At 55.3% G+C, this 27289-nt stretch overlaps 1 protein-coding gene across 15 annotated transcripts in view; it reads right to left on the bottom strand.

Moving 5' to 3' along the window:
- Nucleotides 1-27289, bottom strand: part of Ahdc1 (AT-hook DNA binding motif containing 1) — a 67299-nt gene that overhangs the window by 10430 nt on the left and 29580 nt on the right. For 6 of the 15 annotated variants that reach the window (XM_087215462.1, XM_087215461.1, XM_087215460.1 and 3 more), the window contains 5 exons: nt 11881-12058; nt 11504-11737; nt 5763-5979; nt 5574-5611; nt 240-5190 (listed from right to left, as the gene is read on the bottom strand). In XM_087215462.1, the coding sequence (XP_087071588.1) occupies nt 283-5190; nt 5574-5611; nt 5763-5952 (5136 nt within the window). In that variant the 5' untranslated portion in view covers nt 5953-5979; nt 11504-11737; nt 11881-12058 and the 3' untranslated portion in view covers nt 240-282. The remainder of the gene's footprint in view (nt 1-239; nt 5191-5573; nt 5612-5762; nt 5980-11503; nt 11738-11880; nt 12059-27289) is intronic. The other 9 variants (XR_015452765.1, XR_002397000.2, XM_087215458.1 and 6 more) reach the window with 3 other exon arrangements.

Below are 27289 nucleotides of genomic sequence, written 5' to 3'. Positions count from 1 at the left end.
CAAGAACCCCTGAACGCCCTGCTGGGTTCCCCACACAAGCACCCTGTCTCCTCCCTCAAGACTGTCTACAACTTCTAATCCTAAATCTTTCCTCCCTGCTGTCAGTTCGCCCATCTTGTCCTTAAATCCTACATTTCTCCCACTCATCTCTATACCTCTTCCCTTGGCCCAAACTTTAATCTCCTTGTCCTCCCCACCACCCAAGCTTCTACCCATTGCACCCACATCCCCAGACTCACCCAGGAACAAAACCTCGCGGTCCAGTCGGCACTTCAGTTGGCACTACAGGGAGGTGACGGTGAATGTGTCCTCAGGGTGAGGTTCCGCCATGGGCCCCAGGAAGCCGCTCTTGGGGCCCCCACCCAGGCCAGGATGCGCCTGCGGCATAAAGCCTGGATACCTGTAGGCAGTGTCCTGCAGGGGCAGCAGCGAGTCCCTCGGCACGGGGGACAGGGTCAAGTCACTAAGGAGTGGGCAGCCATAGCCAGCAGCGGCTGCAGCAGGGCCACGGGGTGGACCAGGTGGCCGGGCCATCTCTAGTGGCTCCTTGTCGGCCTTGGGCGTGGCCGGTGGGCTGGCCAGGTGTGGGGCGGTGAGGCACGCGGCCTCCGTCCTGCCCAGGAAGTCAGCCAGCAGCCCTGTGCCCACCTTGCCTTCATAGGGTGGGCTACGGGCAGCTGAGCCTGGTGGGTACCAATAGGCTGTGCCCTTGCAACTGGGGGAATCGTAGTGGGGCTGGCCCAGGGGCAGGTCCCGGCAGCTCAGGTGGGCCTGGGCTGCAGCCGTGTGGCCCAGGCTGGCCCCCTGGAGCCCATGCTTGAGGGGCTCGCAGGCAGCTAGCTTTGTGGGTGGTGGCCGCAGCTCTTCCTTGAAGCCTAGTGTGGGTGAGCAGGTGGGTGAGTATGCCTTCTGGAGGCCAGCATCAAACACTGTGGGTGGGTGGGCCAGTGGCGGGAAATGCTTGCCATCAAGGTCAGGAGCACCCAGGCTGGGTGAGTCGCAGTGGAAGCCTTGGCCGAAGGTGCCGTCGGAAGGTGTGGATGGGTTCATGGAGTAGGGCCCCATGAAGTCACAGGGGTCTCGCTCTCCAACACTAAAGGCCCTTGACTGAGAGGGCAGTGGTGACATGCTGCTGTCCCCACTGTAGTAGTCCAGGCCAAGGTCTGGACTGTCCTGGAATAGTGGGTTGACTGGCTGTGGCTTGGGGATGAACTTGGCTTTGGCAGCTGCACCACCTCGCTCCTTCTTAGCTGAGCAGGCCCCACTGCCCCGACCACCCCGTGGCTGCCGGGGCCCAGTGCTCCGTTTGGAAGGGTAGCCTGAGGCAGCAGCTGAGGCAGATGTTGAGAAGCCCAGATGTGAGGCCTCAAACAGGTCCACCTTCTTCCGCCGTCCACGGCCAGGCTTGGAACTGCTCTGGAAGAGGACACTCTGGTTCCAGTTGTAGCCAGGGGCGGATGATGCCTCGTTCCAGTCCATCATCAGTTTCTCTAGGCTGGACAGGCTTGACTGGCCCTCACTGCTTGAGGCCTCACTGTTGGCACGACGAAAACCGCCGCCACTGACTGGCTGATTGAATTGGGTGCTGTCAGAGGACGACTCAGAGAAGGTCTCAGACACGGCTGTCTGCTGCTTCACCTTCTGTGGCGTGTAGTTGGAGATGTCCAGGATCACATTGGGCTCACTGACGTGGCAGTCAAAACTGGGGTTGTAGAGCTGACTAAAGGCCTCTGAGGCCCAGTCCAGGCCTCCATAACCCTGCCGGAAAGGCCACTGAGAAGCCCCCGCAAACTGCCGACAGTTCTCAGGCGAGGGCTGAAAGGAGGAGGAGGAGGAGGAAGCGGCAGAGGCTGCAGAGGTGGCAGAAGCTGTGGTGCCCTTGGGTACCATGTAGCCACCAGGCGAGACAGTGCTGGCCCGGCTGTCACAGCGCAGGGGTGTGGGAGCTGAACCAGAGAAAGGGGCCCCCTCAGAGCTGTTGAAGAAGGAGGCCTTGCTTGGTGGCAAGCAGGGACCCCCAGTAGGCGGTGGGGCATAGCCAGCACTGTGGGCACTGCTGGGTGAGGCAGGAAGGCTATTGCCACTGCCATAGGCGAAGCTGCAGTCCTTGCTGTTAGCGCAGTCCTGGCCTGTAAAGGGCTTTGCTGGGGCGAATACACTTTGTCCAGCCCCATATCCACCATACTGGGGTGGGTAGGTGTTGGTGGGTGGGTGGGTAGTTGGAGATCGGGCCACGGCTGAAGGTGGGGGAGCCAGCTTTGGGAAGGTTTCGGCTGCCCGGCAATCTGAAGTGGCTGGGGTTATCCCATAGCTTGTTGCTCGTCCTGGTGGAAAGGTCTGGCGAGTGGGCAGGACAGGCTGGAAGGAAGGGTCTGCCCCAGCCCCACTGCTGCCCACTGCCACTGGGCTGGCCTTGGCTCCTCGGCTGGGGAAGGTGGCCAGGCCCCGCTGGGTGGGCAGGGCACTGGTGGGTGGCCCTGTGTAGGTGCCTGATGCCTTCCGGGACTCTGGGCGGGAGGCTGAGAGGGCAAAGTCCAAGAGGTCGGAGGAGTCATCCGAATCAAGCAGTGAGCGAAAATAGCCAGTGAAGAGGTTTTGGCGCTCCTGGCTGAGCTCGGTCTGGCCCGAGGGCGTGGCCGTGCTGTAGTAGCTGCCACGGCCTGAAGCCCCACTCTCCAGCCCAGTGGAGGCAAAAGCCCGGGCCTCGGTCCCCTGGAAACCACAGTTTCGGCCAGCTTGCCCGCCTGGGTGCCCATGGTGAGGGGCCCAGCCACCACTCTTGTCCCCAGGCCACTCAACACCAGCCTCCCCAAAGCCTGGGCCACTGGGTACCTGCTCTGGAAACAGAGTCCCATTTTTCCGGGACCGCCTCTTCCGCTTGGGCTTCCCTGTCAAGGCGTCCACCTCCCCCCGGCCCCGTTTTCGTGGGTGCCCCAACTCAGTGAGGCCGGGACCTCCAACCCCAGCAGCTGCCACTGTCACCACCTTTTTTTTCTTGCCGATGCCCTCAAAGAAGTCACTGAAAGAGCATCTGGCTGCCTTGGCTGCATGGCCCCCACCCCGGCCACCAAAACCACCTGCCTTGCCCCCACGGCGCCGGAAGCCCTGCACACGATGCAGGAAGTGGGAGATGCTCTGGGTGTCAGGGGCCTGGTGTACAGACTCAGGCTCACTGGGTGTCCAGCAGCGGGGTGGTGAGCACCGCCCAGCACACTGGCTCTGGCGGTTCAGGAAGGCCAGTTTGGCGAGGACATCTGAGTACTCAGCCTTACTGTCATTGGCATCTGCTGCATAGGACGGCTGGGGGGATGCCAGCTTCTGCTTCCGCCGCCGTCGTTTCTTTACCTCTGGGATGGCCATGGTGGCTGCAGCCACGGTGGCTGCCTCGGTTGCTACCACTGCTGGCTCCTTGGGCTTGCCGGGACCCAGCAGTAGGTTCTTAGGAGGACGGCCCCGCTTACGCTTGAGAATAATTGGCATCTCACCTGGTGGGAAGACCACGACCACATTTCGCCCATTGTTCTTCATCTTCAGCAGTGGGGTGGGCTCTGCTGATACTCGTAGGCCTAACTCCTTGCCCTCCACGCTCAGGCTGCTACTCAAAGATGACACTTTGTACGTGGTCTTATTCCGCCTCCCCAGTGATACAGGGATCTTAGCCATCTTCACCACCATGCGCCTCACACCCCGGCACTTGCCTTTGCGGGCAGGGACCACTGGAGTCTGGGAAGATTCTGGCTCCAGTTCTTGGACTGGGCCTGGGCCTGGCAGGACAGGTGGTAGTGGAGGTGGTGGTGGTGGAGGCTCAGCCAGGACAGCTCCCAGCCCTGTGGGCATAGGCAGGGGTAGCAGGCGGCCCTCAGGTCCAGCATCTGCCTTACGCCCCCGACCAGCTTTCCGCCGGCGACATAGGATCTTTGGCCTATCGGTGCGCCGCAAGGCATACTTGGGGTGGCCCTCAGGCCCAGGGGGGCCATGGGGTGAGCACAAGTCTAGGCGCAAGGGCTCGGCCAATGGACAGTGCCCCAGGGGCTGTTGGGGCTCCAGACGGTGACCTGGGACATCCAACAACTTAGGCAGAGGGTCAAGTGCCTGGGGGTCAAGCAGCTGTGACTCCAGGGAGTCAGGCAAAGTATCCAGGGCCTGTAAAGCCAGGCTTGGCAGCCCCAGAGGGTCAGCAAGAGGTTGCAGGGGAGGCAACTCCAAAGCTTCCCCCAGTGGCTCTAGTGCCTGTGGGTCCAGGAAACGGGGCTGGGGGTCCAGGAGCTGAGGCTCTGGCTCAGGCGATGGTGGCTCTAGGGCCTGGGCCTCTAGCAGCTGGGCCTCGGGGCACGTAAGGGAGGCTAGCTCACTGAGGATGTCAGCTTCTGCGAGTTCTGAGTAATCAGGGCCATCTGGCTCAGGCTCTGGGGGCAAGCCAGTGGCTGCAGCTGTGGCTCCAGGACTATGGCCTTGGCCAGGCTGGGGACTGTCCCTAGGCTCAGGCTCAGGCTCGTAGAGGGGGTGGCTGGGTCGCTCTGACTTGGCATGAGGGGTGGCGCGCTCCTCAGGGCTGCGGATGCTGTTGGCCAGGCTAGGTGAAGAGAAGAAGCTGTACTGCAGATCACCAGGTGGCGGGGCAGGGGGCCGGCTCAGCCGTAGCCCACCACAGTCCAGATGCACCCCACTGTGCTGCAGGTCCTGGGAGAGGCGTGTCAGGTCCTTCATGATGTCAATCAGCTGCACCACTGGATGCAGGTTCACCCGCCCGTTGTCCCAGTGGCAGCGGGAGCTGCTGTCTCCGGCTGGTATGGGGCAGCGAGCCTGGGAGATGGGCCGGGCAGCCCTTGGGGGCAGTGGGTCGTCGCCCTTGGGAAGGACTGGAGGGCGTCGGGTGCTGGGGTCCCGGCGTGGGGGTGGGCGTGGGTTCTCGGAGAAGGTGTGGGTGGAGAAGGCCTTGTCAGGTGGACTGGCAGGGGGCCGGGTGGGAAGCAAGGGCCGGGGGGCGGGGGGGCCGCCGGGGTAGTACTTGGGCTCCCGGAGGTAGTCAGGAGAGCTGCACACGGCACTGGAAGTCACCACCAGGCCCTGGGGCTTCACACGCATCCTGACCTTGTCCTCTGCGGGCCGCCGGGCGGGGCCGGGGCTGACATGAGGGTGCGAGAAGCCGGGACCAGGACCTGCTTGGCAGGACAGGCAGAAGGTCGTGCACTGAGCACACAAGTCCTCATCAGCTTCCCTGATCATAATGAACCCCTGGACCCCTCCCCAAAGTCTCATCACCCTTACCAAACTCTAGCCCCAGCCCCAAGCCTAATTCCCTTGGGGATCTTCAGCCTTCCCCCAAACACTCTGTGCACAGTGAATCACTCACAGGCCCCAGTCCCATGTATGGACAGACAGCTCGTGCCCTTCTATACCCTGTCTATGAGCTCAGGGAGAATAGGACCCCTGCCTTGGAGAGGGAAGGCCATCAGGAGGGTGAGGTGATCACTCCAGATCAAACTTAAGAGGCCCAGAAAGTCCATCACAGATATGGCCTTACTCCTTCTTGCCCCTAACCCCAGTACTGCAGAAGAACCCTGGCCACTCACCCTCGGCTCTGCCGCCTGGGCTGTCACACTGGAGATCTCTGTGGGCAACAAGACAGGCAACAGGAGATCTGAATTCCCCACGATTTGGTGGCCACACTTAACCCCTGCCCACCCACCCACTGGCCCAGCCTCCTCCAGGTGCCACCCCAGCTCCCTCAGGGCTCCCTTCAGTGTGCACACCCGGCTGACCTGGGAGTGAGAGGGCCCCCGTGTCTGGGGGCTCTGCCAATCGCTGGCTGTCAGCTGGGGATGCTGCAGAGCAACTTCGGCCTGAGTCCAGGCCTCGGGCCGTGGACAGCGCCTGGAAAGGACCATCGCAGCTCAGGTTTAGTGAGCACCTACTGTGCACCGGGCAATGGGCTGGAAGCTGTCCAGGCATCGCTTCATTTAATTCTTCATACCAATCCTGTGAGGTAGGGGCTGTTAATAACCTCATTTCGCAGATGAAGAAATGGAGGCTCAGAGATGAAGTAACATCATTCATTCATACGCTCATTGTTTACGGAAGCCCTACTTTGCACAAGAACTGGGTAGACAGGCATTGATCAGAGAATCATAACTATACAATTTTTTTTTTTTTTTTAAGTGCTGGGGATCAAACTTGGGTCCTTGCATTTGTGCGGCAGGTGGTGGAACCACTAAGCTAAATCCCTGGCCCTCAGATAATCATAACTGACCATATATATTATATATATATATAAAATATATTATACATATATATATAAAATATATTATACATATATATATAAAATATATTATACATATATATATATAAAATATATTATACATATATATTAGTGGGTTAAGAGTAAAGAAAAAGTGAAGAGTACCTGAGGTCAGAGGGGTAGTGATCAGTGGGGAGTCAACAATACAAGCACAGAGGGGAAGGGGAAAGGAAAGAAGGGAAAGGAAAAATTATGAGAAAAGAAAAAAAATGGAAATGAAGTCTATGTAAATAAGGAAGGGTGGAGGGGTGAAGGGTGCACAGGGAATGGGGAAAAAATAAGAACCAAGATTCATCGTGTACAGGTACAAGTACCCAATGATAAATGTAAATGTATTGTAAACAATACAAGCCCATACTTTGGGGACATGTTCTGTTACCAACACTGGGTCAAGTACTTTATATAATCTTATCTAATCCCCTGCAAACCTGAGATCAATATAATTATCCTCCCTATTTTTACAGAATCCATCCACTGGGGTGTTAAGCACCATGAGGGCAAGGATATCTGTCCCACTCACTGCAGCTTTATCTCCCAATATCTGGAACATATGGCCCACTGGTTCAAAAAGATGTTTAGATGTCTGGATGGATAGATGAATGAGTAAAGCACACAGAGCAATCAGTCCTGCCTTTTCCCATGAGGCTCTTTCTTCTTTTCCAGACCCAAAAGTGACCCAAGAAGGATGCTGAGGAAGGGACAGAGACAAGAATGTGGGAAGGGACATTCCCTGACTGACATTCCTCCCTTAGAATTTCACATTATCAGAAAGACTCTTCGAGCTGAGTGTGACGGTACACACCAGTAATTCCAGCATCCTAGAAGGCCAAGGCAGGAGGATCGCAGGTTTGAGCTTAGCCTGGTCAATTTAGTGACTTAAGTGAGATCCTGTCTTGAAATAAAAAATAAAAAGGGCAGGGGACATAGTTCAGTGCAAAGGCTTTGGGTTCAATCATAAGTACTAGAAAAGAGAAAAGAAAAGAAAGGCAGGTAGACAAAATGACTCTTTCTGATGCCCTATCCAGCCTTGGTCCAGCCTCTGCTATGTGCTTTCAGAGCCTTATCTATTTCACCTTCATAGTATTTATCGCAACTGTAATCAATTACTTGTGTGACTGCCTGTTTAGTGTGTCTCCCGTGAGAGTATGAGCTCTTCAGGGGCAGGGATCACATCTGTCTTGTTTACCTCTGTATCCTCTGACCTCAGGGCCTGGGCTATGGATGCTACATAAATATTTACCAACTGACTCCCTGAGCTGGTCAGGGCAGAGCTGGGATTTAGATCCACATTTGCCTCCCAAGGGAACCTGGGGACTCAGGGCTGGGCTGATCACAGGAGGAGGATCTCAGGAAGCTGAATGGGTCCCAGTTACTGGCAGGGTTTTAACAGAGTGCCATGGGGTGGGTGTGGTGGTACACATCTACAATTCCAGCTACTTGGAAGGCTGAGGCAGAAGGATCACAAGTCCAAGGCCATCCTGGGCAACTTATTGAGACCCTGTTTCAAAATAAAAAGGGCTGTGAGGGCTGGGGGATTTAGCTCAGTGGTGCCATGGCCTGCCTCACAAACATAAGGTCCTGAGTTTGATCCCTCATACCAAAAATGAAGAAAAAAAAAAAAAAAAGGGCCCAGAGTATATGAGAGTATAGCTCAGTGGTAGAGTGCCCCTGGGTTCAATCCTCAGTACAAACAAACCCCACTGATTCTGATCACTGGCTGCTGTTTGTCTCTGATCTAGTGTTGGATCCCTTACAGACACATGTAGACCCTCACTGGCTGCCATAATGCCCAGTGCTGTCACCCCAGAGGAAGACTGCAGAGCTGACTTGGGGATAGGATAGGATGGAAAAAGACAATCCTTTGCTCCTCTTTGATGGACAGTGATTTGCTATTTACACAGTATCTTCACATATATGATACACTGAATCTTCACAGCTACCCAGGAGACATGTGTGGCTTATTACCATCATGTTACCCAGGAAAGACACCCAGAGGCACTGTGAAACTTGCTTGAAGTCACACAGCTGCTCAGAGGCAGGCTTTCTAATTCTGTCCTTCAGGCCAAAGTCTCTTTCCACTTCTAGCAACTGCAACTCTCCTTTAGCCACTTCTGGAAATGCTCCTTGTAGAGCTGTGGTCTAATTTAAGGCTGGGAGGAACCTTAAAATTATCTAAGCCATTGGCTTCCAAACCCTGGGCCTCGGGAAAAGTGTAACATTCCAGATACCCAGGCCCTAGTCCAGGGGAGTCTGACTCACACATGTGAGGGTCAGCTGGGAATCTGTATTTTTAATCAGCTACCTCAGCGGATACACTGTTCTAGTGACATTTCTTTTTTTTTTGGTACTGGGGATCGAACTTGGGTCCTTGAGCTTGCAAGGCAGGCGGCGGAACCACTGAGCTAAATCCCCCGCCCCTATAAAGGGCCTCTTTGTCACTCATCAAGGTGGACCATCCCTTTGGTTACTGCCCTTCCCTCTCTGCAGGTCCCAGGCCTCAGCTGCTCCTCATTGTCCCACCTCCTGGCTCACACAGGACTCTGCTCTCTCTCCTGCCTGGCTGTGGGCCTGGCCCCTCCCAGGTCAAGCTCTCCCTGCTCCTAAAACTTGGAGCATTGCTGCTCTTGAATCATGGGTAACACCCTCACATAGGAGGGAAGGGGCTCAGGCTCTGAAATTCCCAAGTCCAATTTCTAATAGGACAGTTGACCCATGGGTCCTGATGCCCTCTTTGAGATGCTTCCCATTAGCCACCAACCCCTCCCTTACTGGAGGCGGGGCTCATCAAGCCTCTCAGCTCTTCAGACCTCCCACTTGGGGCCTGAGGGTGTGACCTTGGCAGAAGAGACAAACCTCCTCTCCAGTGGTTGCTTCTGTTCCACCCACCCGTGAAGACCTTTGGCCATGTCCTCCTGACTGTCCACTGCTCTTGTCTACAGCCTTCAGGATCTGAGGGAAGCAGCTGGCTTCCCTCCCCACCACACCCCAGAAGGCGGTCATTCTCTTGGTTCCCTCTCAAGGGTACCCACCTAGCCCTGGTTTGCAAATGAAGTCTAAAGGGTCTTTCTGTTTGCCTGCCTGCTTCTGGGTCAGTGTGTCTGTGCTTGCCCACAGGAACAACAGCTGGCTGGGAGCAGGTTGGGGGCCCCAAACCTGCTGCACACAGTGCCGGGAAGCACCAGCCCACATCCTTGAGTCCCCAGCCCCACCCTCCCCGCTGAGGCTGTGACCATCCCACCTCTTCCCCAGTCCTTCTCCCCTCCCCCACCCGCAGCCTCCCCAGGGGAGCCAGGCTGCCAGCCCCAGCACTCACTTCCGGCCTCATGACCCTCTCTCCAGCCTGCGAGCACTCTCCCTCCCATTTCCCTCCCAGCAGGGTTGAAGACCCAGGGATGTCCTCCCAGCACTGGAAAGCTCTGCTACCCTGTCTTTCCCTATGCCCTCCCAGGATGAGCCCCCTCAGGAACTAAGCATCACCCCTTTCAGGCTCCTGGTCTTCAGCCCCCTACCTGTTCACCCAATCTGAACATCTTCCAACCTGATTCCAGCCCAAAACCTTAATAAAAGTAACAATGCTAGAAATAATGGTACCCGTCACTTATCTGGTATTTAAATGCAAGCACTGAGAGAGGTCAAATCATACACCTTTAAGGACAAAGCCATGCCATTCAATTTTTCTGGAGTCTGAATTTAGTTTTACTGGGGTCCTCTAAACCAAACTCCTTCCATGACCGGAGACTTGGGTCACCCCTAGCCTGCCTCCTCCAACTATCCTAGTCTCAACTACCAGTTCTAACTGTTGACTTCTAATCTAACCACCTACTAGCTTCCAGTCACCTCTTCCCACTTCAGTCATCCAGATGCACTACCTTCCCTTGCCACTAGGTGTCCCCTCAGAGCCACTGATGCCCCCAAGGGGACCTGGCCCCGCCCCACCCCACCGGGGCCATCAGGGCCCCCCGCACAGCACCGAACACCCCACCCTACCTATTCCTAGTCACACAGAGCTCCTTTGTGCAGTCCTCGCCCACCCCCTTCCTGTCCAGAATGGGGCACCTGGCAAGCAGGTCTGCCCTTGAACCACCCCCTGCCAGCCCCCTGCCCTGGATGCCAGGTGTGTAGGCGCCACTGCCAGCTCTCACTGGACCTGAGGTTCACCCGGCCAGCAGTCCTCCCTTCCTCCCTCCGAGGTCACCCAGGGACTGTGCTTCCCACCCCACTCCGCCCCCATCCCCTCCTGCCCTTGGCCCTTCCAGACTCCTGTCCCCGTCTTTCCTTCAGTCTCCCAGAGGACACTCTCCTCCAGCCCCACCAGGCCCTCCTCCCACTTCTCACCCGCCCCCCCCAACTCCCTCCCCAGAGAGCGCCCCGTTTCGCCCTGCCCCTCCCGCCCAGGTCTGAAGAACTCCTCCTCCTGAAAGTGGCTGCTGGAAAGGAAGTGACTTCAGCATTTGGCCACAAGGCTGGGCACTGCTGAACCCAGCTCAGCTAAGGCTTGCCCGGCCCACCTCCAAAGCACAAATGGAGCCTCGTGCACACATCACCCCACTGAGCACCCAGAACCCGGAGCACACACCATACCACCCTAGAATGTACAGATCTTGTTTGCATGTCTTTCTGGTGCATACTACTAGTACCCTGCACACACACATAGTGTGGCACACACAACACTCTGGTATGCCCACACTTGCCCAGTACTCAGCCTGCACACTCACCACTCCAGTGTACCACATACAAAGCCCTTGAACATTCCCCCAGCCTCATCCACTTACATAACTATGGTGTGCACAAAACCTGTGCACCTAAGCACAAAGCATTTCGCATACACCTGCTGTACACAGGCCCAAGGGCCAGTAAATTTACAGCTGGGTACACACAGCTTTGAATCCTCCCACAGTCTATCTCCCCACCCTTTCAATCCCAGGAGGCCCCACCCCCAGATCTCAGGCCCCAGGAATGCTCTTCTGGAAGTTGGGTGGGGTCCCAGGCAGCAGGCTGGGCCTTAGGAAGCTTCCTGGAGCCTGACGCTTCATGTGTCAGTTCAGGGAGTTGCCTTTCTAGGGCAGGGCAGTCCTACTGGCCTCTGTGCTCCCCAGCCTGAGTGGGCTAATCTGGGCCAGGAGTAGGCAGGTGGGTCCTGCCTGCCCCCATCCTCTGAGGGCATCCTAGTAAACCTGGACGGCCCAGCCCCTCCAGGTACCTCACCTTGGCCTCCCAGCTCTCTGCTTCCAGACTCCAGTAGAGAGATGTCCTGGGGGATCAGCTGCATACATCAGGCACACTTGTTTCCACCTCTGCCCTGAGTCCTGGTCATTGTCACAACCCCTTTCTCCTCCCAGTTCTCTCAGGTTATCAAGGTGCAGGGAAGAGTCCTCAGGCTAGGTGGCAGGATTGGGGGAGGGGGGCTTAGTGTATATCCATGAGCCTCAGTTCTTCTTTCTGGATAATGGAGATTTTGAGTAAGCTGGGTTAATATCGATTGGTTTTTGATTTAAAGGGCATCTTTTTAGCCTAAGCTGGGAGTGGATCCCTACTGGACTGGAGGTGACATAGGCACAGGCTTGGCTTCCTCACACAGTTACCTGAACAGGCTGTGCAGAGAGGCCAGGCTCAGTAGGAAAGGCCTCTCTCTGTCAGTGTCTCCAGGGTGGTCTCTGCAGAGGCCTGAGCAGCGCCCCTCACCTGGGACCCTCTGCACACACTCAGCTGGGCAGGCTCTGGGGTCCAGGTTGATGGGTAGACAATCAGGCAAGCTCCCATCTGTGGAGGTAAACACAGCACACCACGTATAAGCACGGTGCCAGGGAGCAGGGTGCAGTGGGAGTTTCAACCAGGAGACTGTCCTACGTGGAGCCCAATATAGCGCCAACCTCATCCCCTCAGGGAGCTGTGAGTCTGTCTCAAAGCTCAAACTCCTGCTGGACAGCAGTGCTTTTGTATTTCACATACAAACATACAAACACACACACACACACACACACCCGTGGTGGAAGGAACTTGGCCTTGAGGAGTCAAGTGGTCCTTGGTTCAACTCCTCAAGCCTGTAACCCCTCTGGTTCTCTGTTTTCTCATCTCTAAAATGGGAGAGGAGGATCATACCCACGGGGAAGAACTAGGGAAGCTACACATACTAAGCTTGTTTGCAATGCAGGTGAGTATTGCTGTTCAGAGCGATAGTGGCATACACTTCCATGAGGGTGCATCTGCAGTCTGCGCTTACCAGGCTCCATCAGCAACTGGTTATGCCTCTTGTTTTAATAACCATGGCCTTCCTCACCACCCCCTGCTTCCTGCCCATTTGTCTGCCTCAAGGTCTGTACTGAAGCCCAGAAGGGGTCTGGGAATGAGGACTCATGAACTGCTTAGGTTCTGGTTGTCTGAGAATTTGTGTGAGATTCTGCTTGTATAAATGAACATAATTGTGAATGTTCAGTTGTCTGGATGAATACACCTGTACAGGGGTTTCTGAGTTTACCTAGCTTGCCTATATGCTCCTCTGTATTTCTGTATGCCTGTATGGCTACATATGTGCTGAAGAGGTTACATGTGTGGGATTATGTGTTTGCTCAGTTGTGGTCCACATGTCAGCTGTACGTTAACCAGGCTGAGTGTGTGCCTGGGGTCAGTGTCTTCTGTTACGCATGGGGGTATGTGCATGATTTGAATTTCTACTCTTTGTGTGCACACCTGTGTTTGTATGCCTGTGAGGACAGAAGTATAAGTGCCCGTGCCTATGTGTGACAGGTGTGCCCACCTGCAGTCAGCTGTGTGCCTGTGTATGCACAGGCTGTGCCTGAACCTTTCCATCTTGCTGTCAGGAGCCAAAGCAGCTCCTGTCTCTCTCAGAGCTCTCTTGATGTGTTTGGCAGGGGGTGGGGGCATGTGGCCGATCCTCTGCTGTCCCTGCAGGTTTCCAATCTTGAGGTCTCTGACTGTGGGCACTGGTGTCACTGCAGATTAGCATTACCTCCCTCCTACCTCTGCCTTTCTCTGGGTTTTCAGGGTCATGGCGTGACAGTGCAACTGGTCACGGTGTCCCTGTACCATGGGTCAGTTTGTGCCCGTGGGTGTCTGTGCATATGTGTATTTTCATGGTCTTATTATTGTGTCTGTGTATCCCTCTGTGTCTGTGTGTCTGCTGGTGGCTCCCTGTGCTGTTGTTATATGACTGTGCCAGATAGCTGGGTTTCAGTGTCAACATGTGTGTGTGTCACGGTGTGCCTGTCAGCACAATGTTGCATGCCTCAGTGTTTATGTGGTACCTTTGTGTAACTTATGTGCATGCCTGCACGGGAGAGACCCTTTGTGAGACAGTGTGTGTGTGTCTGTGTCACTGTGTTTGTATGTGCCTGCTTCCTTCCTTCCTTCCTCTCACCCTCCCTATCTCCTGCGCTCTCTTTCTCTCTCTTTTTTCTCTGTAGGAGCCAGACAACTCTCCAAGCCTGGATTAGGGACAATTTATCCACAGGCAGAGAAGGAGAATTCCAACCTGCCAGAGCCTCCCTCCTCTGATCTGTCCCCCCTTTCCTGTGGCTGGGTGGGCACAGAAATGCAGCCCAGCAGCTCCCAAGCCCTTAGGGAGCCCCCACCTCTGCAGTTCCCCAGAGGCCCAGGAAGGCGGAAAAGATGGAAATCTGGGTGGGCCCAGAGCCCTCCAGTGGGGGTGGACTGGCTGCCCCCCATCCGGGCCCCCATAGCTCAGCTCTTCTTGGCCCTGTTCTTCTACATATGGTGGCGGGGTGGGGGAGTCTGTATGGGGTCTGCTTGGCCCCGGGGCTGTGGAGACCTAAGGAGCAGTGCCATCCCTAGCCCCTCCACAACCTGATACTCCCCATCTGATAAATGTCAGCCTCCCTCCATGTAAATGACTAGTGAACTTGCAACTGTGCCCACTCAGACTGGGGGCAGCATAGGGCAATGTGGTGGGGGGAATTCAGCAAGGGGGAGCAGGGCTGGGCTGGGACTAAGGCTCCCTTCACGGTGCTCCAGGCGCAAGGCAGAATCACATGTTTCCCATTAGCTGCTCTGGCCTCCTTGTTCAGGGGGTGTTGGCTGGGGGAGATTTGTTCTGGTTGCAGACACCAGCCGAGACCACACAAGAGAGAGAGCGCACAAGACAGCGAGCAAGAGAGAGAGCCAGAGGGAGAGAGGAAGAGAGAGAGAGATACACAGACACAGAGGGAGAGAACAGAACCAGAGACTCAAGAGACAGGAGAGACTGAGACAGACACACACATTCACAAAAAGAGGGACAGGGAGAGGGAGGTGGAGGTGAGCTGTGCTGAGACCTAGTGAGAGGCTGAGGGGCTGTGTGGGCCAGGCAGAGACGAAGCTGAGGCCCTGCACGACTGACAGGGAGAGGGAGAAGGGCATGGGGGCATCTCTGCCAACAGAGAGGGCAGTGGAAAGAAAGGGACAACCAGGGACTGGATTGTTCTTTGGAAGACTGAGAAAGAGATGGTGAGGAAGACAGGGTGGGCCAGGGGGAAGGGCCGGGTGAGGGCCGTGCGGGTAGGGAAGTGGACATGCAGCAGGCAGGGGCAGCCAGCCCTGGAGCCTCCTGAGCCTCCCGCCTGTTGACCCTCGAGCCTGGGAGATAACAGGCCCGAATAGTGCTGACTTGCGGTTCAGAAATCCAATATCCTCCGCGGCACACTAATCGACTACCTGAGCTCCTGGCCCGCGCTGAGCTGCCCCGATTAATCCTGCGGCTCCACAGCCTTAATTAGTTTAACAGTTTCAGGGGCAGAAGAGGCAGGGAATAGAGTCCCCAGACCCATGGGGACACAGCTCCCCTTGCAAACTCTGCCTGGTGCCCCATCTCCCCAGTCACACACCTGCCTCAGCCCCGGAGGCCCCTTCCCATACTATCTGAAAAACACTGAGTCCTTCCCTCCTGGGGAATAGTCCCAAGGGTTGGCACCTGGGTCAGAAGGTAGATCATGCAGCACTGAGACCTCCCTCACCCTACACTTGTTCTACGCTCAGGGCTTCAAGCACTTCCTCCGGCTTGCCCTTTGGGGCCCTGTGGTCTGCATGGGGAGGCCCTGCCAACTGCCAACCTCATACCACCCGGCAACGTGTTGTCTCTTTACAGCAAGAGACAAGCTCCCAAGTTACTGACAACTTCCCAACAGCATGAGATAATCACACATGTCACTCCCCACAACAGCATGAGATGGGCACATGGTGACATCTCTCTCACACACACAACAGTCTGAGAGACAGGTGTACGAGTCAGTGACAACCCTCCTAACAGGATGAGCTAAGGGTATAACCTGTCGCTTCCCTACAAGTGTGAGATGGTCACCTCTGACCCCCCAGACAGTATGGGACAGGTTATCACCCCTTACCACAGTGGAACTACCACACCTCCTTCCATATCACCCCCCCTCTGTGAGATAAGCTTCCTCTTCCATGGGGGTGGGACAGCCCCTCTAGCCCCCACAGTATGAAGCAGGGACACAACCTTGCTCCTTCCCTGGGTCCTCCCTCCAGATGGTGGGACAGTACATGACATGTCACCTCCCTGACTACTTTGGACAGGTGACAGCCCACCCACACCCCTCCCCCACCACGGTCACCAGCCTAGGTGGTGCTGTCCTCTGCCTGCAGAGGCGTCACAGCTCACAGGGCATGAATGTCACCCCGGCACTGCCAGAGCTGGGCACAGCCACACATTGTCCCAGTGACAAACACCACTGGCCCCAGGAGGAGGCGAAGGCACACAGGGCTCTGGGTGTGACCTTGGTCCCTGAACACCAGGAGGGGAGGTGCTGTGGCCTCCTGCCTGGGTAACCCGGCAGCCAGGCAGCCCAGGCTAGGAGAGAGGATTGCTAGGGAGGAAGCCACCTTGGCACACATGTAACCTGGAAATGCCACCTTCCCAAGCCCCCACCCCACTCCATTTCTGATTGAATGTAGCTGTGTGTCTAGGGGGCGGGGTAGAATGGGTGGCAGAGGTAAGGCTGTCACCAAGGCTGTTTTTGTCAGACTGCTTAGAGATCAGTGGGGAGTAGGGGCTTAGGGGTTGCTGTCACCACACAATTCACAGAGGGGATGTGACAATGGCTTGAGACCCCCATGCTGTGTGGGGTGGCCATCTTCCTTATAAATGGCCCCTCTCCAAACTCCAGGCCACAGAGCTGTGGACAAGGAGGGCAAAGTCCAGGGGCATGACTCACCCAGGGAACAGGCTCAGCCTGGTGACCAGAGTGTGAGGGAGGCTGGGAGCCAAGAGGCCCGGGTTCAAGTCTGAGCTCCTCCTAGGCCAAGCTGGATGACCTTGGGGCAGCAGCTCACCCTCTTTGGCTTTGGGGAGGGGAAAGGAGCCATGACCAGGAAAATACCAGGGTCAGAAAGAAGATGAAGCTGCTGTGGGACAGTGGGAAGGATCGGGGGAGGACAATGGTGTCTAGCCCTGGCTCCACTCTGCTGCTTCCTCATGAAGAACCTCATTTTTCTGTATCCTCTTATCTGGAGAGACAACAACACCAGCTTCCCAAGAACACAGTAGCATAAAGTGGGTAGGTGCTCGAAAAAGGGGAAGCTTCTTAGGAAGAGAGGGAAACACAGACCAAGAGAAGGCAGGAGACTTGCCCAAGCCAGACTAAAATTAGTGTCCACTGAACAGTGTCCACCGCCTGGGTTCGCACCTGGAGCTGTTTCTTTAAGATTGCTTGGAAGTATGTGTGGGGGAGGATGTTGGGGTGTTGTAGATACAGCACAGACCAAACTGCCATAAGATCAAGGAATCCCAACAGAAGTCTGTCATACCTCTCACCTTTACCCTAAACTACACGTGGCCCACCTTCAAGCCCTAGAGTGGTAACTCAAAAGGGATAGGGGAAGCCCGCACACCAGCCCCCACAACTGGCAACAGCATCTGCTGCTTAGAAAGCTAGGGGATCTGGGATGTCAATGTCCAGGGCCTGCTTTGTACAAGATCCCAGAGAGGGACAGGCCCACCCTAAGGTCACACAGCAGGACAGCCACAGAGCCCAGAGCTCTGTCAGGGGCAGCCTTAGAACAGAGTCCCTCTAGCCCCTGAGGGTGGCTGGAGCTGGGGGGCCCTGGGGGACTAAGCAAAACGTGGCGACAGATGGCCTGCCGAGGCAGCGGCGATCTGGGCGGCTGGCAGGCATGCTCGCTCCCGCGCAGGGAAGCAGCTAATTTTAGCTGAGGCCTCGATGCCAGCTTTGTTCCCCCCACCTACCCAACGAGGGGGCCCAGCATGCCTTGCGTGCAACCACCTCCCCCAGGCACCCCTACTCCCCATGGTGAGTGCCCAGACCCCAGGGTCCTAGAACTGTCTGCAGGACCAGGCCTTACCACACCCGGAGACAAGGGCTGGCCCTGGAGGCCTGGCTCCCCACCCCAGGGCCTGTTTGCCCATGACTCCAAGCTCATTCCTTGATGAAGGAGGACAGGAGGACAGGAGGAAGGCTGGAGGCCACTGTCCAGACCAGGAGGGCTGGACAGCAGGGGCTGCCAGTCTTGAGGGGAGGCGGGCACTGTCCTCCACCTAGCACTTAAGGAGACAGGACTCTTGATTCTACCAGGGCCCTGGTTCTTCTGGGCTCATTATTGGTGTTGGGGAGCACAAGGGCAGAAGTTACTCAAGCCTTTCCGTGTTCCTCATAACTCTGACTTACCTCCAGGAAATCAAAGTACTTTAAAGAACTCAGGAGAGCAAAGTACTTTAAAGAACTCATCGAGACCTGTATGCCAATGGGGGGAAACCGAGGCAAAATGTGAGACAGCCATTATGGTAGCAAGGTGGAGGACAAACCCCAGAAACAGCAAATCCTAAACATGCTGATCTCCAAGTCCTTATAGCTAGGAGCCTTCTTGGCTGGCTTAGCCCTTGGGACTACCTTTTGCCCTTACCTGGGCTGGTGGAAAGCAGACCAGATGGATGAAGCTCCATCCACCAAAACTTGGCAAAGGGAGGCTCTTTAACCTTAGATATGCCCATTTTAGGTTCAGTGATGCATGCCCATTGCGGGTTCCAGGACATATGCTCCCTATGCAGAAGATACTTTAGGGATGATTCTAGAGGGACCCCCTCAGTTCCCCAACCAGGGGCAATAAAGGAAGTGGTCAAGTAGGAAAAAGAGAAAGGAGACCTGAAAGAAATCTATGTATTTAGAGTCAAAAAAGAGGAGGGAGAAATCAAGGCAAAGAATCAGATAAAAAGAGGAAGATCATGGGGGCAACAGAAACAGGGCAGAATGAGCTTTAAGGAGAAAGAGATAAGGAGGGAGGGGAAAGGAGAGAGGGAGCATGCCTGAGGAAGGATGACAGCAAGAAAAGACTCAGGAAGAGAGAGAAGGAGAAAGAAAAGACAAAGAGAGAGACAAGCAGGATGATGCAGAGACAAAGACACACACACACACACACACACACACAGACAGACACATGGAGGGGTAGAGATGGAGAAGGAGCTTGCCACAGACAGGCCAAGGCACAGCAACCCAGGGAGCTGGAGACAGAGGGACTGACACACCCAGAGACCAACAGAAACAGTTGAGAGGATAAGACACACTCACAGAATGGGGCGGGAACAAGGGGAAGACACTAAGTGATAGATGGAGTGTGGGGGGAACAGCAGGAGTAAGCAGAGGCGAGGAGGGAGGGGGTGTGAGGAGGAGGAGGAGGAGGGGAAGGAGGGGAGATGTCGTCGCCAGAACTACGGGGGACAGAGGACAGAAATGGAATGTGGGTCTGGGCATGAGGCTCACAGATGCATCGGCTCTGGTTTCAGCTGGGGCAGTTGGCTGCTAGGGTGGGGGGAGGAAGAAACAGAGCTGGCGAGGGAGGGGGGCCTGTTGCCATGGCGGCGGGCACGGCAGGGGCACAGTCTGCTGGCACTTGGAGCTCTGGGCATGGTAGGGGGCTGACTGAGGGGGAAAGAGGAGGGTGATGAAGTCTCGCCCCTGCCCTCAGGGCTCTACCAGGAAGAAAGTTTCCAGAGAGTGGCTGAAAGATGCTGGGAGTGAAGCCCAGTGGGCCCTGCCTGATACCACGGAGGCCACCAGGGAGGGGCACCCTTCTCCAGGTCACCTGTGTTATCCTAGGTTCCCACCTGTGCCTCAGGCTGGACCCTGGGGACCCTTCTCCTCTGTCCCCTCCAGTCTAGCTGAGGATCTGCATGCTACTCCTTCTGCTGCTTCTGCTTGCAGGGGAGCACCAGGATTGTGAATTCAGGATCTGTAATCCTAACGCAGAGCCCAGGCCTACCGGGCTCCAGTTGCCAAGGCGACGGTGGGTCAGAGGGCAGCGCAGGGCGTCCGCTCCTCCAAGTCAGAATCCCAATTGTTAAAGCCCAAGAATAAACAGCTGAAACAGCCGTGGGGGGGCCAGGAGGGGGGCTGAGGTCTGCATCGGCTCAGTGTGGTGTTGTCAAGCGAGATGTCACTAATTGTCTGAAGGAACGGGCTGAGGCAGGGTTGAGGCAGCTCTTAACTGCTTCCATGCCACCGGAGACACCTTTGCTGCCTGGCCTCATCCCTGGGGCCTCCCAGCATTCCACTGGGCCAGGCTGTTGGTGTGAGGAGTGCTGGCCCAGCATAATCCCTGCCTTCTTTGCACTGAACCCCCACATACTTTGGCTCCCAACACTCCTCTTTGCCCAACTTGGAACCTCCCACCTGCAAGCTAAATCTTTTTTTTTTTTTTTTTTGGTACCAGGGATCAAACTTGGGTCCTTGCGCTTGCGAGGCAGGCGACGGAACCACTGAGCTAAATCCCTGGCCCTTGCAAGCTAAATCTTTATGTTCCCAGAACCAGTACCCCCAATTACTGGGCATATAATACTCCTTGTATCAAAGAACTGCCCCCCTATAGCCTGCAGAAGCCCTTCCAGCTTTCCCAGTACCTCCTCCTCTTCTTCCCAGAAGTCAGAGGTTCTGGTGCAAGATGTGTGGATTGCAAAAGAAGATAGACCTAGTGCTTTCTGATCTTTGTGGGGAGGGGAGACCCTCCGGTGGTGAAAGGGCAGGCCTCTAGGAATCCCCTGTGCAACTACCTACTCTTAGTCACATACACTAGAGACAAAGCTCTGAAGGGAACCAGGGACCCTGGTTTCTAGCTTTGATTGTTCTACCTACTTGCTGAGTGACTTTGGACAAGGTAGTTTTCCTGTGGGCCTGTCTCCTCTATTACCGGACCTAAACATTTAGTGCTTATTGAGCCAGGCCATGTCTGTAGTCCCTTCTCAGAGGAACTTCCAATCCAGTCAGTGAGAAGGGCTCAAGGTAGAAGCCAATAAAAGCGTGCATCAGGTGAGATATTGTATGAGAAACACAACCTCCGCAGAGCCCACTGCTCAATGAATAGCAGCAGTGCGGCTACAGAGGGCCACTAAAAGGGGGAAGGTAATAAGAAAAAAAAAAAGATGGGGGTCGGTTCTGGGAAGGTCTCCGGCAATTAGTACTGGAAAGATTTGGACAGATGGACAAGGTAGAGTACTGCAGGGGAGAGAGAGGTCTTGAAGTTCTTCAAAGGGAGCTGATTAAACTGCAAGGTCCCAGAGTCATAGTCTGCCTCTCCTGAGCAGGAAGGGCAAAGCCTTCAACAGCTCCCCGCTCCAACGCCGGCCCCGCCTTCTATCGCACCTCCTGCCGACCCCACCCACTGCCAAGGGAGGGCTGCAAGGGGGCGGGCCGCCTGAGGGGGTATTGGCAACACCTAGAGTGATGTCACAAGGGGTGGGGCGGGCTTTGACACGCCCCCTACCGGACCCTCTAATCCCGTTTCCCTCGCCCTCTGCCTGCCTCAGGTGGGGGCCCAAACCATGCTGGGCTGAGGCGCTGTCCGTGGGCGGGGAGCTGAGCGCAGAAACAGGGGATCCCCCAGAGAGGGCCCAGCCCAGCCCCAGGCTGGGCGCGTACAAAAGGCGACTTGTTCTTCCTCGGGATGCCTGCGCCTTCTCAAACATACCTACAGCCGGACTCCGGGGACTGCTACACCCACACAGCGGCACAAAGCCTGACAGAGTGGGGAGAGGGGGGCTTTCGTTGGCCAGCCCTTGGCCAGCCCTAAAGGTGGCAGTAGTAACAACCCTCTTTCGAACCAATCCTGCCTCACCCCATTCACCTCTCCTATCCTACCCCAAGTCACCTGGATAGGACCACAACCTCATGCATAGCCCGGTTATGTTCTCAAAACTACCTTTTCCTTCATACTGCCTATGGTTTACTACTTCCTGCTCTGGAGTCCTACTGCCGGTTGTAATCCAGGCTCCACACTGTGCGACCTTGGCACCCAAAAAGGTTTACTGCCGTTAACTTTTTTTTTTTTAAAGCAGCGCTAGGGTTGAACCCACAGCCCTTGGGCATACTAGGCAAACGTTTTACCACTGAACTATACCTCTAGCCCTGCTACCCTTACTTTTACTGAGCACCTTTTCTGTAGAGTCTCATAATAACCATACATGGTGGGCACTATTTGTCCTATTTCATGGATAGAGAGCTGATGCTTAGGCTAAATGCCTAAGACAGAGGAAAGGTTTTGAAAGCCAGGTCAAGCTTGACTTCAGACAGCATGTTCTACCATATATTGCCATCACATCTTACATCCCAGCACCCCACCAAACACACAACCAGATGGTAAAGCCATCTCAGAACTGTGGTGTAATTTGCTCCAAACACATCTCAATGCCACAGTATAGTACCAGGCAGCCACTCTCACTAATCAGACAGTGTGTATGTTAGTATGGTCATTTTTTTTTTTTTGGTACCGGGGATTGAACTCAGGACCTTGTGCTTATGAGGCAGGCACAGTGCCACTGAGCTAAATCCCTGGCCCAAGACAATGTGTATGTTGAGGGAAGCATCTCCTACCTGTAAGCTTCCTCCATCCCATGCTGGCCCTCAGAGTCATTTACAAATGGGGCCCAGAACAGGCTACCTTAAACTTTCCAGTAGGCTCACCTTCCACCTCCCCTGACCCCAAGATGACAAAGCACTGCCATACTGGTTGGGGCACATGGCCTGAAACTCTCCCTGACCCAGTGTGCTTGGACCCTCCCCTAGCCCATAACCCCTGGTGAGAACAAGTCCAAACAAACTCCTTCCTGGGGATGTCAAAGCACCTTTCCTGGGAAGGCAGTGCTGTGATCCTGAGATCCTGGCTAGGGAGAAAGATCGGATTACTCTTTCCCCAGCTGTGCTCTGACTCCTTGGGGTTGACCTTTCACCTCATCCAGGCCAAGACCCAAAGGAGGCCAGAGTCCAGTCCTCACCTCCTGTTAACCCTCTGCATGCATCTTTTCATTCTTGGGCCCCTGCCAGGGCCAGGTGGGTTTCAGGAAGCCCAGCCTGCACGACAACCTTTCCCTAGGCTCCCATCCTAGCGTCCGGTTTCCCAGAGAGCTTTACAGATCCCTGGCCCCTGCCTATGCTGTCCTGCCGGATCAGATACCTCCGCCCAAGCAGCTGAAAATGACCTGGGCTATTTTCGCCACAGGATCACATTGCAACTCCCCCTTGAGCTGGTAGCTTCCCACACCTCTCTGGACCATCACCCCTCCCCATCTCTCACCCACAGCCAATAACAAGACAGGAGGGCTTTTAGAGACCACTGGCCTATGCCCCTCAGATGGAGAGTTTGAGACCAATAAGGAGCCAGGCACAGGGTTGGGCAGAGAACCAGGCTCCCTGGGTCCCCGCCCAGGTCTCTTCCTGCTGTCTGGCACAGCCAGCTCTATACCCTAGATCTCACAGCCTGACCCAGCCAACCTTCCCTAAGCACCAGAAAGTCACTCAGGAGGCTACCCATAAGTCCCTGTGCTGCCCTGCATGTCAGAATCTGCCTTTGCCACACTCTTCTTTGTTTAGGATTGGGACCAGGTTTGTACCTGTGTCACAGACATGTGGGCCCACCTGGAAGGTTTAAGGGGTGCAAATTGGGAGGAAAGACAAGGCGACTGAGGAATTCTCTAGAGGAATGGGAGGTGGATTCAGGCTTTGTTCCCAGCTGCCCCTTGCCCCAGCTTCCTGGTCATGTCTAACCCCACTCCCACCCTGGGGCTTTCCATTCCTACAAACTCAGCCCCCTCCAGGCCTCTCTGCCCCTGCCCCTGCCCTCTGCCTCAAGCCCCAACCCTCCTGGATAGGAATGTGACTGGTCAGGTCTGAGTTGACCACATGAGTGGCTATAAGGTGACAGACCCCAATCCTCCCATCCCCCCAACCTCACATACCAAGAGAGGGGTAGGAACTGCTTTAACCCTTTACAGCCTGGGCTCTGGGGAGAAAAGGAAAGGTACTCTATTTCCCATAGCCAATCACCTGGGCCATCAGGTGGGGGAAAAGTACAAGCAGAATCTACTTCAGCAAGGGGGCAGGATAGGGGTTATTTGCCTGGGTAGTTCCCATTAAGAGATTATCTATACCACCCTAAATGTTTAAATCTCATCTCCCACGACATTTGGAAAAACAGGAGCTGGTGCTGAGGGCAGAGAAGGAAAAGCAGCATCATGAACCCCAACCTCTGGAGCCCCTGGTCTGATGGGAGAAATACAACCCTGCCCTGGGGAGTCTGGATGTGTGTGGGGGAGGCACAGAGGCTGGGACAAAGAGCTGAGAGCAGAGCATGGAGCTGCTACACAAGTGGGAGAAAGCCAGGGCAGGAAGAACAAGCCAGGTGGGGTCAGGCCAGGCAGGCTTCCCAGAGGCCCCTGGCCCCACACCCCTCCCCCCAGGCTCTGGAATCTCGGGGGTCAGGGCTGAGGGACAGCTCCGCCCCCTGCTCCCCTCAGGCTCAGGAATTCCACTGGGGCGGGGGGGGGGGGGCACTGCTGCTTCGGACTCAGTCCAAGTTGGCTCCCACTGGATGGGGAACCACAGCTCCTCCTCGCCCCCCCACCCCCACCCAAGCCCCTGGGCTGGCCCCGGGCCCCCTTCCCTCCCCCTCCCTGGCACAGTGTGTGCCAGGCGCTGGCAGAAAACAAACCCGCAGGGGTGGGTTTGCAGGGAGCGGGGTAACCTTGACACAGTTGCGGCAGTCGCTAATGGCAGACACACACTCCGCCTGTTCTGGGGGGACTGTTGCCGTTGCTAGGAAACCAGCAGCCGCGTGAATGGAAATGGGTCAGTAAACCTGGGGAGAGATAGTGTGACACTCGAACCGCTGCAGCTGCTCCAGCCCACACCGAAATCCCTCCTCTTCAATATTTATCACTCCCGCCTGGGCCCTCAGCTCCTACAAGACCCTGCACCAGCCTGGCCCTTAGGGGCCCCCAAGGGTCGACAGGGGTGGAGGGAGAAAAGCAATGGAGGGGCTGGCTTATCCACTGTTGGGGGGTCCCGATGGAATGGAACTGGTTCTGGAGGAGATTGAACAGGAAACTGAGTCTAATCCCGTGGTGGGGAAGCGGTTAAAAGGTCACTTCACGCCTGTTCCTGATTTAGGGACCGTGGTAAAATTAACTGTGAGAGTAAACCCAACTGGAAGTGGCCTGCCTACCTGCGGAAGGACAGAAGGCCTCCTTTCCTCCCTGGATCCTTGGGCCTCCCTTGGTGTAGGGGAAGAGGCACCTGAATCATAGCCAGAATTCACTCGCTGCCTGATAATACCAATTGCCCTGGCACAATGTGACAGCACCCCAAATGGCCAACAGCTGATTACTGGAATCACACTATTCCTTTAGCAGCACACACCCCAGCCACTCACTATTCAGGAAACCTTGACAACACCCCTACACAGATACCCCCACAATAGAACATGACAACTACAATTCAGAACAGAGCTGTTCAGCTCAGCTCCAAAACAAGCTGACAAACCTAGGCACAGGCGAAACTCTTCCATCACGCCCCATGAGGCTGGAGCCTGCCCAGCAGCTTGCCCTGACCCAAAGCCGGGTTCTCTGGCTCAGGGATGGTTTTTCCTCCCTCCCACTGCCAACCTCCTTGTCTTGCACACACCCTGATACACTGCCCCTGCGATGGCCCTTCTGGACATGCCATACCACAAGCTAGCTGCCTTGTGCCCAGCACTCCACTTCCCGGAGGCTGCCTGGTCACTGACACACACATTCCCATCCCCTAGAAGCATCCAGTCTCACAGCCCTGCCTGATACAAGCTCTTGTTCTTAAGCTCAGGCCTCTTTCCAAACAACCGGGACCCTGGGAATCAGCAGTGCCACTCACATGGGTGATATGCCTCCTCCACCTACCACAATCTGCCAGCATCCCTGAAGGGTGTGTCTCAACTCAGCAAGTGAGGCACTCCAGCCTGGGAGAGGGTACCTTGACAGGGTTCTCCCAGCTGACTTGTTTCTCTGTGTCTCCTATCTCCTAGGATACATCAGTCAACACAGGCTTGGAGCCTGTCAGAGCTAGAAGGTGCCTTAGGGAGTCACTAATCTGGCCTCCTCCGCTCAGCAGGAAGAAACAGAGACCCACAGAGGGAAAGCAGCTTGCCCAGTCACACAGCCGAAGTGCTGGTTCCAGCTTATTCCTCCTTTACACTCCTTCTCTGGCAGTCTTCTATGGGTTGGAGTTGGAAGAAGCAGACAGTCAACCCAGAAAGGCCTCAGTGAAGCAGAGAGAGGTGGGTCATGACTAGGTAGGAGGGAAGTCTCTCCCACAGAGGTGATGGGAACTGCCCAGTTCATTCAGAAATGAGCACCTGGCAGCCCTGCAACAAGTCACATAAATTGATCAAATCCAGACTTTGCCAAAATGATGTGGTGGACAATCAAACCTGCTCCTGCCCCCATCCCAGGGCACCACAGTAATGCATGCCCAAGCCAAAGGAAAGGTTACTCTGTTCCCTGTGCCCAGGCTTCAGTGCACAGTCTCTCTGACTCCTGGGCAGCCTTCTCTTCTATTATTTAAACAGATGTCAGCCAGGATGTCTCTGGAGGATGAGTGGAATTCTCCTGAGTGTTTGTATTTCAACTCCATTTTGCAGAAAAGCAAACTGAGGCTCACAGAGGCCTGATAATTTGTTTACACAGATAACAAAGGGAACCTTAAGCTCCTTCTAGTACACCAGGGTCTTTCCCTATGGACAAGGAAGGCCAATTAAACAGAAAACAGGGAGAACTAGGGGAGGTGGGGCAGGGAGAGGCTGGGGATAAAACAGGCCAAGGCTGACCTCCTGGGCTAAGGTGGAGTTTAGACAGAGGCATTTGAATTTGAATCTGGGTATCTGGCAGTGGTAGAGTGAAAGGTCAGCAAGGAACTGGGAGGGAGAGGAAAGCAGAATTCCACCAGCCTCAAGCCTGCCTGGGCCATACCCCAGGGAGCCAGGCCAGGGCTCTCTGCCAGTAACACCCCCCCCCACACCCCTGTTAGAACAACAGTGGGAGCATTGTGAGGGGACTGGACCCCCTCCCTGGGCCTCGATTTCCCCATCTGTACTAAGAGCTGGCCTGGCCGGAAGAGCTTCCAAGGGCCCTACCGACTTTATTTATTTATTTTGGCAGTACTGGGAAGTGAATCCAGTGCCTTGTGCATGCTAGCCAAGTGCTGAGTTTCTTCTTTTTATTTTTTAAGCAGGGGTTCAGTGAGTTGTCTGGGCTGGTCTCAAAACTGTTTTGTTCTTGCCTCAGCCTCCTAAGTGGCTGGGATTACAGGTGTATGACACCTGTGTGCCTTGCCCTTCCCACCTTAACATACTCTAATCAGTCCTAGTTCTCAGCTCAGTGCCTATTTAAGAGTTCTCTCTGCTGATGTGAAGGTAGCTGACAGTAACAACAGTACATATGCATTTAATGAGGCACTACTTACCTTGGGAAGCCACATTTCACAGGGGTGTTGGAGGGTAAGGTGATTCAACTACTTTGAGGGAGGGCTGTCTACTCTGAATGGAACAAGTGCTCTATGTACCACCCTTATTGTGGGCAGACACTATATTAGTTGTCTCAAACTCGTGATTTTAAGCCCCACAACAAGGCCAAGGCCTATTGTTATCTAGTTTTTCATGAGGAAAAGGAAACAGGAGTGAAGGGACTTGCCCAAGGTCACACAGCCAATAAGC

The sequence above is a fragment of the Heterocephalus glaber genome, unplaced genomic scaffold (genome assembly GCF_053883595.1).
Source record: "Heterocephalus glaber isolate CG9 unplaced genomic scaffold, H.glaber_assembly_v1.0 deba00001452, whole genome shotgun sequence".
In the NCBI taxonomy this organism is placed as follows: Eukaryota; Metazoa; Chordata; class Mammalia; order Rodentia; family Bathyergidae; genus Heterocephalus; species Heterocephalus glaber.
Note: the sequence above shows the minus strand (reverse complement) of the source record. Positions and strands in the feature narration are given on the sequence as shown.